This window comes from Apodemus sylvaticus, chromosome 23, assembly GCF_947179515.1.
Source record: "Apodemus sylvaticus chromosome 23, mApoSyl1.1, whole genome shotgun sequence".
NCBI classification, from domain to species: Eukaryota; Metazoa; Chordata; class Mammalia; order Rodentia; family Muridae; genus Apodemus; species Apodemus sylvaticus.
Window position 1 is genome coordinate 15581190 of NC_067494.1, and position 19980 is coordinate 15601169.

At 43.0% G+C, this 19980-nt stretch overlaps 1 protein-coding gene and 1 long non-coding RNA gene across 2 annotated transcripts; one reads left to right on the top strand and one right to left on the bottom strand.

Moving 5' to 3' along the window:
* Positions 1–560: 560 nt before the first annotated feature.
* Positions 561–7226, bottom strand: LOC127673863 (uncharacterized). Its single transcript, XR_007975240.1, has 3 exons — positions 7080–7226; positions 4125–4310; positions 561–939 (listed from the first exon to the last, which is right to left on the bottom strand). It is a non-coding gene; the product is annotated as an uncharacterized LOC127673863 (long non-coding RNA).
* A 5080-nt stretch (positions 7227–12306) lies between these two features.
* On the top strand, positions 12307–19678 carry LOC127673521 (sperm motility kinase Z-like). The gene is made up of 3 exons (XM_052169193.1): positions 12307–13856; positions 16887–17031; positions 19421–19678. The coding sequence occupies exons 1-3, from the start codon at positions 12337–12339 to the stop codon at positions 19676–19678; spliced, it is 1923 nt and encodes a 640-aa protein (XP_052025153.1). The 5' UTR covers positions 12307–12336.
* The last annotated feature ends 302 nt before the right edge of the window (positions 19679–19980 follow it).

Sequence of the window (19980 nt, forward strand, 5' to 3'; positions counted from 1 at the left end):
CTTCCAGGAGAGACAACTAGGTTTATAAATATTATAATTCAACATCTGGTAGACATATTCGATCTGCAACTCATAGGGCACATTCAGAAGACTGCAGCTATGAAAAGATCTACCACAAAAGAATACGTTTACTCAGAACAGTTAAGACTTTTTTCCCTGTAAACCAATTGCACAGTTTTTGACTTTGAATTCTGTGTGTGTGTGTGTGTGTGTGTGTGTGTATGTATGTATGTATGTGTGCTCACACACGTGCCATGTTGTAATGTCAAAAGTTTGGACATTCTGATAAGGTTTCTTTGCTAGAAATGAGTGAATTAACTATTTAAATCGATGCTGATCTTGAGGGCCAGGGGAGATGCCTTTCCCAGTGAAGTGTTTGCTACACAAGCATGAGGACCTGAGGCTAATTCCTATCACACACCCACACACACACACACACACACACACACACACACACACACACAAAACTGGAGACAGTGGCATGACAGTCATCCAAGAACAAATGAAGCAGAGACTGGCACGTCTCTATCACTTAATGACTAACAAGCCTTATAGAATTTGTTACTCTCAGGTTCCAGTGAGAAATCCCATCTGAAAAATAACTGAAGTTGATGGCATCTGATGATGGATGGCCATCAGAGATCGTCTTCTGGTTTCCACACATGTGTACACAATCCATAGACACATGTGCACCAGAAGTCTTCCGTGATTATACTATTAGCTGCACATTTCCCATCTCAGTTCATCCCTTCTTATCCTCAAGGACTATTCAAGGAGGACAGAGGACAGCTCACCCAAACAAATGAAGGGACCATTGTTGCTGTTTCAGAATATCAGAAAGAAAAGCATCGTACTGACTTCGAAGGCATTCGCCATCAGGGTGAGCCTCTGCAGGGTCTTATCTCACCGCTGGCGGCATTTATCTCACAGGCCTTCAACCTATAACAGAAAGGAATAGTTCTATGTCAGGGTGAGAAGAGATATATGCCGAAGGTAATTAAGTTATTTACATTATTCTCACTCCATATCCTCTGCAGACAGTTTCTCAAAAGCTAAGTGTTCACAAAAATAAATTTTCCCTTTGTTGGTAGATGTGATCACAATAGTTTATTCTCAGTGTTTGGGTCTATGGTGAACTAATAGTTTTTCCAGGCCTTGAACGTGGGATGAAATTGGACCTTGCACTGGGTAATAGAGTGAAACAAGGTTTGGGAAGTTCTAAGCCTCAAGCACCTTGAAACCTTTTTATCTGAAACGTTTGAGATTCATTCTGCCGTGAACTAAACTACATACAATCAAAATTCATGTATTCAAGTTCTAATGACTAATGGGACTGGGTTTTTGAGATAGAGTTTTTATAGAGGCAACTAAGTTAAAATGAGGACTATCAGGTGGGATATAATCTTGTATAACTGTGAGAGAAAATAATCATTTTCACATCATTGAAAAAGTTTGGATTATACTCCTTGTATTGTTCCTCTAAAGGAACCATATCTGTTGATGCATAATCTCACTTCTAGCCTCTGAAATCATGTTTATCAATAATTTATACTATAATATCCAGTCAATCTACTTTTGTCATGGCAGCCAAAACATTTACTGTATCCTTTAGTCCAAACAAGTAAATGAGATGTGGTCTCATTACTGTTGTTTTCTTTAGTAGACATCCATGCATGCATGCATACAACCTTCATTCAGGCATCTAGTATCCATATATGTTCCCATCCTAATAAGATCTAGCTATCTATGCAGGCTTCCAACCATGAAGACAAGTGTACATCTATACTTGTAACCATCAATCACCCACCTACCACTCCTAACTGCTATATATTCTCTTTGGAATTTTATTTTCATTTTATGTGCATAGGTCTTTCACGTGCATGTATGTCTGTATGAAGGTAGTGGGTTTCCTAAAACTGTAGTCACAGACAGTAGTGAACAGCCATGTGGGTGCAAGGAATTTAATGTGGGCCCTCTGGAAGAACAGTCAATGTTCTTAACTACTGAGTCGTTTCTCTTTCCCTCTACTAAGTTATAATTTACTTTTCTGTACATTAATAGCCCTTTTTTTGTCATCCTCAAAGACACAGCTCCCAGCTCTATAACACCCACTGTAGACCCTCTAAGTGGCATTTGGGATATTTTATAGCCTCACACAATAGCTTCACACCAGTGTCTTTTAGCTTATTGTTTGAAATATGTAAGTACTTCAGGTTCTAGTTGTTCCTCAGGACACAAGCCAGGTCCTGACAGCCGCTTGTGGGGATTTGACAACAGCTCAAACTTCAAGAGAAAAGTCACAATACAGTGGATACTCTCTGATCTGAAGAGGAAGAATTTTCCAAAGCTGAATGATGCCTTAAAGGTGAAGACAGCACTCAAAAAAGGTATATTTCTTTGGGATGAAAAGTTCTATATATATCTGTTAAATCCAATTGGTCCAAAGTTTCAATTAGTTTCATTGTCTCCCTGTTTAGTTTCTGTTTTCCCGATTGCTCCATTGGTGAGAGTGGAGTGTTGAAGTCACCCACAATTATTGTGTTAGGTGCAATGTTTGCTTTGAGCTTTAGTAAAGTTTCTTTTATGAATGAGGGTGCCCTTGCATTTGGAGCATAGATGTTCAGGATTGAGAGTTCTTCTTGTTGGATTTTTCCTTTGACCAGCAAGAAGTGTCCTTCCACATCTCTATTGACAACATTAGGTTGAAAATCAATTTTATCTGATATTAGAATGGCAACTCCGGCCTGTTTCCTGAGACCATTTGCTTGTAGAATTGTCTTCCAGCCTTTTACTCTAAGGTAGTGTTTTTCTTTGACCCTGAGGTGTGTTTCCTGTAAGCAGCAAAATGTAGGGTCCTGTTTACGTATCCAGTCAGTTAGTCTATGTCTTTTTATTGGGGCATTGAGTCCATTGATGTTAAGAGATATTAAGGAATAGTGATTGTTACTTCCTGTCGTTTTTGACGTTATATTTTAAATTTGATTGGTTAACTTCTTTTGGGTTTGATGAAAGGTTACTATCTTGCTTTTTTCCAGGTTTAAGTTTCCCTCCTTGTATTGGTGTTGTCCTCCTATTATCCTTTGTATAGCTGGGTTTGTGGATAGATATTGGGTAAACTTGGTTTACCTTTTTCTCTTACTGCCTTTAATATTCTTTCTTTGAGTACATTTGGTGTTTTGATTATTATGTGATGGGAAGTATTTCTGTTCTGGTCCAGTCTGTTTGGAGTTCTGTAGGCTTCTTGTATATTCATGAGCATCTCTCTCTTTAGGTTAGGGAAGTTTTCTTCCATAATTTTATTGAAGATATTTGCTGGCCCTTTAAGTTGTAAATCTTCACTCTCATCTATGCCTATAATCCTTAGGTTTGGTCTTCTCATTGTGCCCTGGATTTCCTGGATATTTTGGGTTACAAGCTTTTTGCATTTTGCATTTTCTTTAACTGTTGAGTCCATGGTTTCTATGGTATCTTCAGCATCTGAGATTCTTTCTTCTATCTCTTGCATTCTGCTGTTGATATTTGCATCTATGTCCCCTGATTTCTTCCCAAGGTTTTCTATCTCCAAAGTTGTCTCCCTTTGAGTTTTCTTAGTTGTTTCTACTTCTGATTTTAGATCCTGGATGATTTTGCTTAGCTCCTTCACTTGCTTGTTTGTGCTTTCCTGTAATTCTTTAAGAGATTTTTGTGTTTCCTCTTTCATGACCTCAGCCTGTTGACCAAAGTTCTCCTGTATTTCTTTAAGTGTTTGTGTTTCCTCATTATTGGCTTTTGTATTCTCCTGGATTTCTTTCAATGATTTTTGTGTTTCCCTTGCAAGGGCTTCTAACTTTTGATCGATTTTCTCCTGAATTTCTTTAAGTATGTCCTTCATGTGTTCCTGTACCAGCATCATGACCAGTGATTTTAAATCCAAACCTTGTTTTACTGGTGTGATGGGGTATCCAGGACATGAAGGTAAAGGAGAATTGGGTTCAGATGTTGTCATATTGCCTTGATTTCTGTTATTGACGTTCCTGCGTTTGCCTTTTGCCATCTAGTTCTCACTGGTGTTAGTTGATCTTGTCAATGCTGGACTCACCAGTGCAAGCTGCCCCTTCCCAGGTGGCCTCTGGTGAACAGCTTACCTCCTGCACTGCCTGGAGACAGGGTGCTGTGGCCCAGGCTGTTCAGCTCCCGGAGCAGACACCTGAAGGCTCCCACTGGGGCCTGCTGGATTCACCGGAGCACACCGACTTCTCCCCGCTGGCCGCCCGGAAGCCCCTCTTGCCTCTTGCAGGACCTGGAGATGTGGTGTTGCAGCCCAGGCTGATCTGGATCCGGAAGTGGAGAGCTATCTTAACATCTTTTAAAAATCATTTTCTTAAAAATTTTAAAAGCTCAATGTTAAGAGCAAGCCATTTCTTGAGGTATAACTTTCTAATGAAAATCTTTTACAGATCTAAGTGTGAACTTTATTTTTAACCGCATCTGTATGAATCTGGTAAAAATGTTCTTATGGCCAGAAACTCTCTAAATGAGGCCTGCAAGACAAAGCTGCATCTCTCAAGCCTCTGCAGCTTTGAGCAGCTTTGAGGCAGCTCTGAGCTTTGTATTAACTCAAATGTAAATCTCCTGATCTGAGTTTGTTATCTCTAAGGCCAGACCTACACCCATTGGTCCTGCAAGGAGTAGCCTGCAACCAGACCCCATTGTATGGAGGTCACATAAGAAAGGGAACCTGTAATATCAAAGCATAACTACAATTTTTGAAAGCAAAACTCAGTTTTAAGCAATCTTTTCTCCTTAAAATTAGTGGCAAACACATTTTCATATTGTAAAGTTTGTCCATCATCTTGTGTTTGAATGTATGACAGTGTAACTTATTGAAGAGACATTATTTTAAATTGTATTTCTTATAAGTCCAATCTCCAGGCCAAGATTCACACAAAACACCATGCCAATTTAGAAGCATCTTAGAGGCCTGTATTTCCTGGGTTGTGTCATGCCATGTGTAGCTAGTTAAGATGGCTCCGACACTGAATCACCAGTTTTAAACTAACCTTTTCTTAATAACATTATACCTTTTAAATCATAACCGATTAATTTATAACTCTATCGTCAAGATATGTAAAACATTTATACCTTTAAGACTAATTAGAAATAAAAATGAAGCGATCATACAAATCTCATAAATTGAAACCAAATACATTTTTTTTCTAGCTGTAAGTTCAGGGGAATAAAGCACTTTGAACCCAATCACCATCATGATAGACATTTTTCTAGAATTAACCATTTCCACTTGTCTGGCTCCTGGCCCTTTAAGAAGCAGCTTTTTTTTTCCAGCTGTCTTTGACTCCTACCTTAGAAAGTAATTCACCTCAAATTAGTCTCCTCTGTGTAAACTGCAATTGGCAGGACTGCCAGCAAGATAACGCCTTTTTACCATTTTTTTTTTACATAAAACATAAAAACAACCAATCATTCAGTCAAACAAAACAATAGACAACATGAATTGACACACATATAGACAAGTTTTGGTGCACCAAGGACAAACAATAGACAGAGAGGGAACTTGATGTCCCCAAAAGATTCAAATATCTTAACCTGAACTAAGGAGATCTCCAGTAGGTTTCAGAGAGAAAACAGGACATCTCCGTTTTCCTGTCCTCACCAGGAGAGTTTTGAAATAGTTTCCAACCATTATTAGTATTATTATTATCATTTTGATACCGTGTCCTACACATGGAAAAACTGCTTTTCTGCAACCTGCTTTTTTCTCTTGTTTAAGATTTAACAAGGGGGAAGGGGGGTGCCTAGGTTAACACACACACCTGTGGAGAGAGGTGGGAGGAGAGTCCAGGTCTTATATTCTGCCCGTGAGAGGTTTTTTTGCTTTTTGTTTTGTTTTTTTGTTTTTTGTTTTCTGGCCACCTCAGCAGCAGTCTCTGACTTCTACCTGCATGGGTCTCTCCTGTCCATTTTTGCCTAGTCCCTGTCCAGGGAGACAGCCCTGGGAAAGCATTTGTTGAGCAATAACCTCATTGGGACCACACATAAGGACTTTCATTTGAGAGAGAATGTCTCTTCCCCAGAGGTTAACAGGCAGACCAGGGACCACGAAGGGCTGAGTAGAGCCAGTATTTCCCTCTGTCCTCCCAAGTCAGCAACTTTGAGCTCTGGAGAGTATTTTTTTTGATTGTCCAATCCCCTGCAGATGGGTCAGAGAGGCTTGCAAAGTCCAAGGGGGGGGGGGCAAGAACTTTGTGGGATCACAGTAGAATCGGCACCTGAGTCTAAGATGCCCTCAAAGCTTTTACCGTTTATTTTAAGGCTGAGTATAGGACGATCTCTAGTGATTGCCTGGACCCAGTAAAGGTCTGAGGAACCTGGCTGAGAGGAGCCGAGCTGCATGCCTATCGCTGGGTATAGGGTGGCGGGCCACGTGGTGGGGCTTGTTTTGGCTCTGGCTTTTTCTAGGCATTTGACTTTGAAATAAATCTTGAAGTTAGAGTGACCATTTGTCCCTCTTAGCTCCTTTAAGAGGGCTACTTGCTCTCTGCAGCTTTTCTCCTCCAAGTTGGCTTTCTCCCCAGGGGGTCTCTAAACTTAATGGCATATCAGCAAGGGATGGGTCCCTCAGGAGCAGAGGATAAAGAGAAGTTACAGGAGCCGGTGGAGGGCACTCAGACCTGTCTATAATGACCTAGGAAGGTTTTGGAGAGTTCTTTTTAGGGGAAAGCAAGGTCACAGAAGCTGCCGAGACAAAGGGCAGAGGCAATATTCAGCAGGGTCCTCGTTCGCACTCTGAATGAACTCCCAGTAACTAAAGAATGTATCAGACATTGGTTCACCTGTACCTGTTTTTAAAATCTTATTAATTTCTTTACCAATCTTATCTCAAGTTAGCGGGTGAATATCAGGTCCACTTAAAATTAACCAAGGACATTTCTCATGACAAAAAAAAAAGAACTTAATTAAATCTTTTTTCTTAACTCTTATTCCTCTCTCCCTGAATTAAAGCTTGATTTCTCCTATGAATCAAGTCTCTTTAGCCTTTTTTTTCCCCAATGACAATCGGACAACAATGTTTGGCCACTCACCTGCCCCTCTAGCGACGCACGAGCGATGCGGTCTGTGGGGTCCTTGAATCCTCTTCCCGGGGTTTCTGCTTCATAGTCCGGTAGTTGACCATACTTCAGGTCCCTGTTCAGGCGCCACTGTAACCCATCTGGCGGGTCAGTTATTCAGGGTCCCGAAGGAGTACTACCTTTGGGTCAAGGGGGGGGGTAGAAGAACGGAGACAGAGGTCTTGTTTAATGTTCTGGGGTACACAGGTTTTAAAGTTTTCAGGAGGGATGTGCCTCAAGGCAAGGAAAAGGAAGAGATAAGGGTCCTCTGGTGGAGATATCTGGTGTTTGCACAGGCTGGAGCCTACCACAGTTATCTCAGGACTTCCTTCCACTGCAATTAACAGAGAGACTCTTCTTTGTTTTACTCAGGACCTTTGGCATGGCAGCTCTTCAGGCCGAAGTGAGGATCTCTAATGGCTTCCCACAACAGAGGTTATGCTTGGGCTCAGCAACACGGACTTCCACTCACCAAGGCTGACCTGGCTACAGCTGCTGCTGAATGCCAGATCTGCCAACAGCAGAAACCAACACTGAGCCCCAGATATGGCACCATTCCTCAAGGTGACCAGCCAGCAACCTGGTGGCAGGTTGACTATATTGGACCACTTCCTCCATGGAAAGGACAGCATTTTGTTCTTACTGGAGTAGATACTTATTCTGGTTATGGATTAGCCTATCCTGCACGTAATGCTTCTGTCAAAACCACCATCCGTGGACTCCCAGAATGCCTTATCTATCGTCATGGTATTCCACACAGTATTGCTTCTGACCAAGGAACTCATTTCACAGGCAGAGAAGTGCGACAGTGGGCCCATGATTATGGAATTCACTGGTCTTACCATGTTCCCCATCATCCTGAAGCAGTTGGTCTGGTAGAAAGATGGAATGGCCTTTTGAAGACACAGTTACGGCGCCAATTAGGTCGTGACAGCATGGAGGGCTGGGGCAAGTTCTTCAGAAGGCAGTATATGCTATGAATCAGCGTTCAATATATGGTACAGTTTCTCCCATAGCCAGGATCCATGGGTCCAGGAATCAAGGGGTGGAAAAGGGAATAGTTCCACTCACTATCACTCCTAGTGACCCTCTAGGAAAATTTTTGCTTCCTGTCCCCACAAATTTAGGTTCTGCTGGCCTACAAGTTTCGGTTCCAGAGGGGGGAGTGCTCCTACCAAGAGCCACAAGAAACATTCCATTGAACTGGAAGCTCAGACTTCCCCCTGGCCATTTTGGGCTTCTAATGCCCTTAAACCAACAGGCTAAGAAAGGAATAACAGTGTTAGGAGGGATGATAGATCCAGATTACCATGGGGAAATTGGATTGCCTCTCCACAATGGAGGTAAGCAGGATTATGTCTGGAGTGCAGGAGATTCCCTAGGGCATCTCTTAGTTCTATCATGTCTTGTGATTAAAGTCAGTGGGAAACTACAACAGCCTAATCCAAGCAGGATGACAAAGGACACAGACCCATCAGGAATGAAGGTATGGGTCAATCCTCCAGGAAAAGAGCCAAGACCTGCTGAGGTGCTTGCCAAAGGTGAAGGAAATTCAGAATGGGTAGCAGAGGAAGGTAGTTATAAATACCAGCTAAGGCCACGTAACCAGTTGCAGAAACAAGGATTATAAGTAATATGAATGCTTCTATCTTGTTGTGTTGAAGATACATTTGTCTTTCTTCCAATCCCTTTAACATCAATTGGTATTGAAACACTAAAAGAATGTTTCCAAGGGACATTTCCCCATTGTAAATTTGCAAATGTGTTTGCGATTGTACGAGGAATAGTTATATCATGTTAGGCATATTCACAATCTTGTTATTGTTTCATGTAGACATGAGATATTATTTGTGTCAAATTGACAAGGGGTGGATTGTAGTGGCTATTCCTGGTTGTCAACTTGACTATATCTGGAATGAACTACAGTCTAGAATTGGAAGGCTCACCTATGATCCTAATTTGGAGGCTCAGAGATATAAGTTTCTGACCTGGATCTTGGCATGGAGACCTTGAAGCACAGTGGCTATGAATTTCAGAAGATTAAGACAAGGAGATCTTTGAGTTCAAGATCATTTGGGATTAAAGGCATGAATGCACACACCTTTAATCTGGGCCACACCCTCTGCTGGAGACTCTCATGCCAATATTCTGGGCCACACCCTCTGTTGGAGACCTACAGCCTTTAATCTGGGCTACACCCTCTGCTGGAAATACATAAGGACATTGGTAGAAAGAAGATTCTCTCTCACTCGTCCTTGCCTGCTTGCTTCGTGGGACTGAGAAACTGCTAGATCATTGGACTTCCATCCACAGCTGCTGCTGACCATTTTTGGGGAGTTGGACTATAGACTGTAAGTCATTGACAAATTCCCTAACTATCTAAAGACTATCCATATGTTCTGTGACTCTAGAGAACACAAACTAATACAGTGGTACACCAATTTTCCAACTACTATGAGACATCAAGTCTTGCTGCTCACCACAGACTGACTACTACAAAGCAGACTTGATGGACAGCCCCACACTTGCCACTACACACACACACACACACACACACACACACACACACACAGAGAGAGAGAGAGAGAGAGAGAGAGAGAGAGAGAGAGAGAGCAAACTATCAGTACTATGGAAGAGTGGACAAATGGAGCCTTGCAGAAGCAATCAAGTCAGGACACACCCATTTACTTTCCTCTACTCTTGACTGTGTATGCAATGATACTAATAGAGGTTCCAGACTTGACTTTTCCACAATGCTAGAAAATAACCGGGAATTGTAGCCTCAAATTAACTTACTATCTCCAAAGTTGCTTTTTGTCAGGGTATTTGGGGAGTATTATTTGGCTTAAAAATCCCCATAACAGTCCACCACTGAAGGATGTCAGAGCAGGAATTCAGAGAGAGAGGCAGGAACCATGGGGGAACACTTGATGGTTTTCTTCCTTCTTCCTTTTATCCATCCTTCCTTCCTCTCTATATTCCTTCCTTCCTTCCTTCCTTCCTTCCTTCCTTCCTTCCTTCCTTCCTTCCTTCCTTCCTTCCTTCCTTCCTTCCTTCCTTCTCTCTCTCTCTCTCTCCCTCTCTCTCTCTCTCTCCTTTCTTTCATCTGATTTCTTATTCACTTTACACTCCACTCACTGCCCCCATTCCTGGTCACCCCCCCCCACACACCCACACACAATACTTCCCCTTCCCCCTTTCCATCCTCTCAGGATGGGACACCCTGGATATCCTTCTCCAACCTTGTCTGGGTATTTTGTTTAACAAAGAATGACACTAGGACACCAATCAATGCCTGGCTCCTCTACACTGCTAGGAATCTGCATGTGCCATTTAATAGTAGGGGCAGTGGGGTATTTAGCAGTTCTGGTATATAGCTGTCTATGTGGATGATTCTCTGGGTACACTGTGTCCCACTTTAATTTCTAAAACACTAAATGTTGCTCTGCAGAGCCATCCTGACTCAGAAGCTTTGAAGCCATTTCAGTCCCTGTGAGTTTGAACAGGTATGATCTGTGCATGCCCTACTGTGACCTCATGAGGATCCATTGTGAGAGTCCACCCAGCAGATATAAATAAGGGAGAGGCCTGCCCTGGATCTCTGAGGGTATAGAGAAGTGGAGTGGTGATTTACTTGTGAGATATACATTAGTGAGATTGTGTGAGGTTTTGAGATTCTGATTGTTTGATTTGTGAGTTGTGTGTGTGTGTGTGTGTGTGTGTGTGTGTGTGTGAGAGAGAGAGAGAGAGAGAGAGAGAGAGAGAGAGAGTCAGAGACAGAGATAGAGACAGAGAGACAGAGAGAGACTGTGTGGGTGTGAGGGTGAGTCTGTGTATAGATTAGTTGTGTGTTCTGTGTGTCTACCTGCTTGTGTGTGTCTGTGTGAATTCATCTACAAGCTTACATACAGTTACAGGGAAAGCCCAGGGTTAGGGTTAGGCTAAGGTTAGTGTTAGTGTTAGTGTTAGTGTTAGTGTTAGTGTTAGGGTTAGGGTTAGGGTTAGGGTTAGGGTTGGGTTAGGGTTGGGTAAGGGTTGGGTTAGGGTTAGGTTTAAGGTTAGGTTTAGTGTTAGTGTTAGTGTTAGTGTTAGTGTTAGTGTTAGTGTTAGTGTTAGTGTTAGTGTTAGTGTTAGTGTTAGGGTTAGCTAAACGTTCAGTGCTGTGCTAAAGGTATGTTGAAAACTTAATTTCTAAAACAGAGTCATTCACTGGCCTGTTTTTGCCACATAGGCTATGTTTTGACCAAGGAGCCTCTGGATCTGCCTGTGTTTGGAGATTCAAACTAGGGAGGGACATTAATTAGGCCTGTTTTGTTTGGTGGGTCATTTGTTTAACTTTTGTGGTGGGCAGTGGTACTTTGCATTTAAGTCCAAACCTTAGGCTTGAACAGCAGGTTCTACACTGAATGAGACATCTTTCTAAGTCATGGACACTTGGGTTACTACTTTAAGATTTCCTTCTTTGTTTTTCTGTTTCTAATTTTCCTTCTGCTTTTATTTGTCTTGAATGGTTAATATGTTTGGGGGCCTTTTTTTTCTTTTGTATAACAGGATATTTGCTATAAATTTCAAATTTTAAAAATATATTTTTTCATTTTTGGTTTATTTAAACTTTTCCTTTAAAAACCATTATTGAGTACTGGTGGTGTCATTGACCGCTAGAGATAAGGCATAATTGGATGTGGTTAGTTATGGTTTCCAATTCTTTTCATTTCTCTGGCTTGCTTTTGACTTTTGCTTTTTTGCTTCAATTTAATGAGTTTTACATGCTTCTCTTTCTGTTTTGATTACTTGAGGGGTCCTGGCTTTGCTTTGATTTCCTGGGTATTTTAATTAGTTGGCCTGGTTTGGGGTGTTGGTCTTCAATTTTTATGTTATTTTGTAAATATTTTCTCAATCATTTCTTTCTTCTATTCATGTTCATTCTGATACTCTAGTTCTCTTCTCAGTTTTATCAGATAGCATCCAGTACATTACTGAGCTGTGGTCTGTCTATTTTACTAGATTGTGAGCTAGTCGTGGTTTAGGGATCAAGACTGGGTTCCTCTGCCTGTGTCATCATGGGTCTAGGTTAAAGCTTGTTTCAGTGGTTTTCACTTTGTCTTTTGTTTTTACTTTGGATCCCACTGATTTTGTTACTCTCATCCCTCATGTCTCTGTAAGTTTCTTTATATCTCCTTTCCTTTCTCCCCAGGCCTCACTGCCTTTGGCAGTAGCACTGCTACCAACTATGTACTCCGATAGTGACTCGGAGTCATCAGAGTCCAACACTGTGGTCACCATGTTCGAGGAGGAGGTGTTCACCAGGCAGTACACGGTGTTGAAGACCTTGGGCCAGGGTGGCACTTCCGATGTGAGGCTGTGCTCCCACCGCCTTACAGGTGCCCCAGTTGCTGTCAAGGCTCTTTTGAGGGAGAGGTGGTCGGACCCAACAGTGCCCGAAGCGGACATTATGAAAATGCTCAGTCACCCAAACATTGTCTCGCTTGTGCAAATAATTGAGACAGAACACACAACTTACTTAATTATGGAAGTTGCCAGAGGAGAAGAGCTACTTAAACGAGTCCGGGATGCTGGATGCCTGAAAGAAGATGAAGCTAGGAGCATATTTGTTCAGCTGCTCAGTGCCATAGGCTACTGTCACGGTAAAGGTGTGGTGCACAGGGACATAAAGCCTGACAATATCATAGTGGGTGAGGATGGAAAGGCTACACTTATTGATTTCAGCCTCGGAGACACATTCCTACCTGGACAAAAACTGGAAAGGCTGTGTGGAGCCTTCCAGTTCATTGCTCCAGAGATCTTCCGAGGCCTACCCTACGATGGCACAAAAGTAGATATGTGGGCCTTGGGGGTCATTTTATATTATATGACCACCGGATTCCTGCCATTTGGAGGAGGAACCCTGTCGGAACTGAGCAACAAGGTGATGAATGGAAAATATCGTACACCGGATCATCTCTCCGACGATATTAGGAGCATGATTAGCCTCCTGCTAACTGTCAACCCAAGGCAGAGGCCAAATGCGCAAGAACTCGTAAGCCATCCATGGCTCCAGCAAGGGGGAAAGACTTTGACATTCCATTACAACAGTGACACCAGATTCCCAGACCCTGATATAATGGGGGCCATGGAAAGCATTGGCTTTCATTCCCAAGACATAAGAGAAGCTTTAAAACACAAGGAGTTTGACGAAACTAGGGCAACATACCACCTATTGAAAACCCTAGCAAATCAGGATGATGGCACTTATGTGCAAAGAGATGTCACTAACCCAGGAGTGACACCTTTCCCTTCACCAACAGACCCTAACACTTACCCTCTGCCTCCCAGGAGAAGGGCCAGTGAACCTTCCCTGAAAATACTAGTGTCATCTACTGGACAACGTCCTGGGGAGACAAATGCCCCTGTTGCGCCCAAGAAGACACCCCCTATGGGCAGTCGTCAGCAAAGAAGAATGACTGCCCCTTGCATCTGCATCGCTACTTACACTGTCGTGGAAGTAATCGAAACCCTCGATAACACCTTCTCCTCTAGCTCCCAGTTCGAAAAGGCCCCAAGTGAGCCAGAAAGAAGGAGACCGTTCACTCCAAGACCCCCGCAGCCTCAGGGATGGGCCAAATGGAAGAAACGAATTTCGAATTGCATCAGGACTCTATGCTGCTGCTGCATGTCACCTGACACGACAAGCCGGAGGAAGGTGTGCCCCCAAAAGAGAGAGGACACCCCGAAGATGACAAGAAGTACAAGGCATCTTTCAGGTACATTTTTATATTTGCTAAATCTATTTTTTTACTAATATTTGCATATAGACAGTTCATGATTAGGTTCTTGAAGTACAGTGACTTAAATCTAGTTCTATCTAGATAGTGTGGGATGTGGACCCTCCTACAATTAAACACAAGTACAATACTTTCTTATTCCAGAAGTGTAGAACCAGAAAACCATCAAATCAAATCAAAACCAAAATCCACTAGTGTAACTCAGTTCCTGTGGCTCAGCTCAGTGTCCCAAGCACAGGACTCTGGATCTTCTGAGATGCAAATGGTTTTGGCCCACACCCCCTCTGGGTTTCTTTTGTCCACAGCCCACACATCCTGTCTTCTCCTGTCAGATGGAATTGGTCCACACCTATCATTGATATGGTTATCACTGAGTCTTGGCATCTCCAGTGTGTTCAGGGCTGCACTGTAATGAGGCTACACCTTCAACAATGGACTCTTCTGGCCTCTCACAGCACCAAACTGGGGCTGTTTTCTACCTCCCCTTTGACCCCTCAGCTTTCAGGCTGCCCAAACCAATACCACCCGGGAAATTCTTACACAAGATCTTGTTTGACTTCCAGCATGAGAAGCAGACTTTGCCACCATTCAAACAGACTTCTCTTGAGATATACCAAGGGATTGCTTTTGAGAAGATTTTAGCTCTGTGATGTCTCTGTCTTCTTAATCATGTCAAGTGCCTCAGCCAAAGATGAGTTGCAGCAATTGTCCTGGCTCATCGAAGTTTCCCTTTAATGTCCTGCTCTCTTGTTAATCAAAGCTGGTTCTTTGCCCCATGTCCCCCACTGATCAGTACCCAGAGATTACCAAACAAATACACTGCAAACTACAGTGGTGATCCTATGTAAAGTTCCTGGGCACTCGACTTCAATCATTAATAAAATGGCCCACAAACTTGCCCACAGGTAATCTGACGAAGGAAATTTTTTCAGCAGTTTTCCTGTTCCAGGTGATAGTAGCTCATGTCACTCTAACAAAAATCTAACCAGCACACCTCTGAAGTGTAGTTCCCCCTAAACTTCAGAACAAAGCATATTTGTTTACAAGACCCTTTTTGAGATTTTAAGAGTCAAAATTAAATGGGCTGGTCCTTTAATTCCTAGAACAGGGAGAAAATAAGAGCAAAGTAACCCAAGAATAAGATTATCCTCTGAATCTAACCAGGAGGTCCATTTCCATCTACCACAGTTTTGACTACTGTTTTTCCCGTGATATAAAAACGGTATAGTGGAAATGGGGAGCCAGAATTTCCCTCAGTGAAGCTCATTCAGGTGAAAGGTGAATTGGATGCCAATGTGGCTGCCTGAAAGGTTGTTCCCACATGACTTAGCTTCATGTTGTGTGCCTCCTGATTTGATGCTGTTACACCCCACATACTTTTGCCACGCCTCTCACGTTCTCCTTGGGTTTTACAGCTTTGTACTGATTGGCCTCTCCTTACCCCAGCACATGCAAGAAGCTCCTCCCATCAGCAGATAGGTCTACATTTTCTCGGTCTTCCTCTCAATGGCTCTTGCTTCTCTGGCTGATGACCCAAGGTACCTAACATCAGAGGAGAATGGAGACTTCGGAGCCAGACCCATAAGCCTGCCTGCCAAAGAAAGGAGGGAGGCTGTTGCTGCTGTCAAGACCTTCTGGAAGTGGACCACCCCAGACCTGATGCTCCAGCTCAGGCTGCGAATAGTGATAGTAATATCAAATAAAGATAATTTGCTTATTTTCAATGATTTTCAAAGGTTGTTAGGATATATTAATTGGTTTTATCTTATAGTAACCTCAACTTAAGCTTGACACAGGAGGACTTAAAACTCTGTTTTCCATGTAGATAAAAATTAAGTGGCAAAGGCAAATAACTTTACAGATAGTAGAGAAGGCTACTGTAATCAGCTGTTTATGATATGTGTTCACTGCCATTCCTTGGCAAAGGGAACATTAATGTAGAATCACCCTTTCTCATCTCCACGAAAACTTTTAACATTCTCCAATAAATATACTGGTGTGTTAATAACGTGTTGTAAGAAAAAATCATAAAAGTATGCTAAAATGAATGTTTTAAGGACCTGATGAAATATTTGTTCCTTGTTTCAAACCGCAATCAAATTGGTTATTGCAGAAGACTGATAGTTCAGAGGCCATATCCACCACATGGTACCATCCCAGAAGCAGACCACACCCAACATTTTCCTCTGCAGCCAGCCACATGGTATTTAGTGAATCATGTCAAATGAACTGGGCCTAGAAAGCCCCCATATACTTAGAGCTATAAATGAAGTAGGAAGTCATGGTTTCTTTGGAAAGTCAGTTGTGGTAGACGGTGTTTTGCTGGAACAGACATGGAAGGAGTGTTGTCTGAAGCAGACACAGGTGAAAGGAAGCTTTGCTAAATCAAGCATATGAAAAGATGCATGAGAGAGGATTCTCCTCTAAACACACGCATGTATTGGTTCACCTTACATTGCCTAGCTGAGCTCCATTTGTCATGACTCCATAGAGAGAAATGCACCAAAAACTTTCTGGTGGTGTTCTGGTGGCTTCTTGCCACTTCCTCAGACTTGGGCCAATTGGCAGAGTGATGTCAGCTGATACAGACTTACAGGGAGTGTTGCTAAGACAGACTCAATGTGCTGAGGCAAGGCCCCTGGAGGACACATGATGTTCTGAGGGAATAGAAATAGGACTGAATGGACAGTGGCAGGGCCTTTACAGTGCTTTTTGGTCTCGAGACTTCCATGATTGTCCCTTCAGTGAGAGAGGTGTGGCAGAGAGCGTCTGCTGGCATTCCTGTCAGTCTTGGTCACTCCTGCTAGCTCCAACCCTGAGTTACCAGTTTTAAACTAACTTTTTGTTACCAACATTATACCTTTTAAATCATGCTCAATAACTTATAAGCCAATATTTTATAGTCAAGACATCCAAAAACTTATACCTTTAAGACCAATTAGACATAAAAATAAAGTGACGACAGGAATCCTATAAAATCAAACCAATTTTTTTCTAGCTGTAATTTCAAGAGAAAAAAGTACTTTGAACCGATAATCACAATTGTAGAGATTTCTCTAGGAAAAATAACCATCAACCCATTTGCCCTAGAATTTGAGATGCTGCTCGCTCTTTTAAAAGCAGCTTTTTACTCCAAGTTTAACGTGAGGCACTTTAAATCAACCCCTGCCGTGTAAACTGAGACTGAACAGGTCACCAGCAGATGAAGTTTTACCATTTTTTTTTAAACATGAAACATAAAACATTCAAAGAACGAAAGAGAGACAGACACAAATTGGCAAATTGGTGCACCAAAGCCAGACAATGCACAGAGCAGTAAGCACACTTGTATAAATATGTAACTGCTTGTACTTACAAGGATCCAGTTACCTTCAGGGGAGTTGTAGCTCCACTCAGGGTGTCAGAGACGGAATCCATAAGAGCTCGGTTGCCATTCTTGCTGTGAGGCGTATGTATGCTCTGAGGGGAAATGTCACTGCAGGGGCCAGAGGTGGGGGCAACTTGTCAACTCCAGTCCCCATAGCTGGTCCAGAACCAGCCTTAGAAGATGGGGCTGAAGGGGCGGGTGGTGTCCTCTGTGAATTCAAAGAAGGAGGGTAGGGAGAAGGGTCTAAAAGGAGGAGATCGGCATCAGGATCTGATAAGACTGTCCCTTGGGGGTCTCCTGGAGAGCATAAGTCCCCAACAGCAGAGGCCCTGTGGAGGAAAAGAAGCAATGGGCCCAGGAGGGCAGAAAGGTGGCTAAGTCCTCCCAGACAATGATATGTGGGCCTTGGTCTGAGTGACTTGCAAACCCAGTCCTAAAGATTTGTCAGAGTCAGAGTAGAAGCAGCCTGTCCCATGGATTCAAACAGTCATCAGTCCAAGTCCAAAAACAAAACAGAGGACACTAAGACAGTAAAAAACAACCGCCCAGCAACCACCACAAAAGAAAAACAGACTCAGATGGCTGAGGGCAGAATCCCCCTTTGCCCAGATGGAGATGAACCCTATCAGATTCTTTCTCCCAGTGGGAAACCAGAAAATGCTCCCAGTCCCCCCAAAGTCCCCACAGCATTCCAGCACCTCTGCCTGCCATTCTGGCAACTACAAAAACAGACTCAGATGGCCAAAGGCAGAATCCCCCTTTGCCCAGATGGAGAAGAACCCTATTGGATTCTTTCTCCCAGCGGGAGACCCGAGGGTCCTCCCAGTCCCCCAATATTGCCACAGCATTCTGGCAAGTCTGACGGCCATTCTGGCAACTACATATCAAAACCAAAACTACAGACCAAATGTGGCCTTTAGGAGAAAAAAAGAAAGAGGCACACAACACAAACACACAGACAAAAATGACAGACATGTATCCCACATTACCTTGCTTGAGTAAACCTCCCCATACACTGCGTCTGGGGCTTGAGGAGGGAAACTTCCCGGGCAATGAATCATATGTAAGAGTCTGTCGGAAGACACCGCCACACTCAATAAGGCCACAGAAACCAGAATCACTACAATCTGCAAGAGGTTTATTGTTCCAGTGTACACGGGGCTCCCTCAGCACACAGGCAGGAGATCCTGAGCTCACTAAGACTACCCTTTTTATGAACATTTTGGCAGGGAGTTCAGGGGTCCCCTAAGTTGGACAACTGTGACTGGTTACCCTAAGCAACATTTAAAATTATTGGTCACCTCGAGAAGGGAGGTTGTCTCTGCAATTTGGCCCTGTCCTGCCCACCTTGAAGCAGTTGTGGTGTTTCCTGGCTTTGTCTTTTTGTTGAGTCACTTCCCTCTCTGGCCTCAACCTAGGCAGGCTGCTTCTGTATAGGCCTTATCCTCCCCCAGGCAGTCCTGGGCAGAATGCAAAGTTTCAGTCCAGCTTTGAGCCCCCATTCTGGGTTGAGGGGAACTGGCCTGCTGTTTCTGACAGGGTTCTCACAAGGTGTCACCTGACCAAGCCCGCTCACTCAGTCAACAGGTTCTCCAGTGCAGGAGTGAGGATTGAAAAGAAAGAGACAATTAGACAAAACTGCAGTATGACCTCAGTCAATTCTGAGACTGAAGGCAGGTTTAATAATTCTCAATCCATTTTTGTACCAATTTAATTACATGCAGGAATTAAGATCAATAGTAGTACAATGAAGAACAAGCAAGACAGTAAACACAAAATTGTCAAGGCAATAAGCAAAGTTCTGTGACACTTGTTTCCCTTTGTCAGAATGACCAAAACACCTGAGCCTGCTTCCTTGTCCAAGCCCAGAATCTTGCCTGAAGCTTGCTTCTCTTGTTCCACTCTAAGTTAAACATTCCTGCCATAACCTACGTCCCTCTAATGCCCAAATGTCAGATTCCTGCCTGAAGCCCATGTCCCTGGTCAATGTCAAGTTCCTTCCAGGCAGCACAGCACCCCAAGAAGGCTCTGCACATAGGTTAAAGCTTCTTGTCTCAGTGGTTTTCACTTTGTCCTTTGCTTTTACTTTGGATCCCAGTGATTTTCTTACTCTCATCCCTCATGTCTCAGTAAGTTTCTTTATATCTCCTTTCCTTTTTACCCAGGCATCAATTTTTTGGGCAGTTGCATTGCTACCAACCATGTATTCAGACAATGAGTCAGAGTTATCAGAGCCTGACACTGTGGTCAGCATGTTCAGTGAGGATGTGTTCATGTTGCAGTACACAATGTTTGAGGCCTTGGGAGAGAGTGACACTTCCGACATGAGACTATGCTCCCACCACCTAAAAGGTACCCCAGTTGCTTTCAAGGCTCTCCTGAAGAGGGAGAAGTGGTTGGAGTCAACAATGCTGGAAGTCTAAATCATGAAAATGCTAAGACACCCAAATATTGTTTCCCTTTTACAAGTTATAGAGACAGAACACACGATTTATTTAATAATGGAAGTTGCCAGAGGAGAAGAGCTACTTAAATGAGTCCGGGACTCTGGATGTCTGAAGGAAGATGAAGCTAGGAGCATATTTGTTCAGTTCCTCAGTGCTATAGGCTACTGTCACGGTGAAGGTGTGGTTCACAGAGACTTAAAGCCTGACAGTGTCATAGTGGATGAGCAAGGAAAGGCTACAATTATTGGCTTTCAGCTTAGATGCCAGATTCACGCCTG

Coding starts and splice junctions, on each gene's coding strand:
- LOC127673521 (XM_052169193.1), top strand. CDS start 12,337: ATGTACTCCGATAGTGACTCGGAGTCATCAGAGTCCAACACTGTGGTC. Junction 13,857..16,886: donor AAGATGACAAGAAGTACAAG/GCATCTTTCAGG, acceptor ATTTTTTTCTAG/CTGTAATTTCAAGAGAAAAA. Junction 17,032..19,420: donor CTTTTTACTCCAAGTTTAAC/GTGAGGCACTTT, acceptor CTTTTTACCCAG/GCATCAATTTTTTGGGCAGT.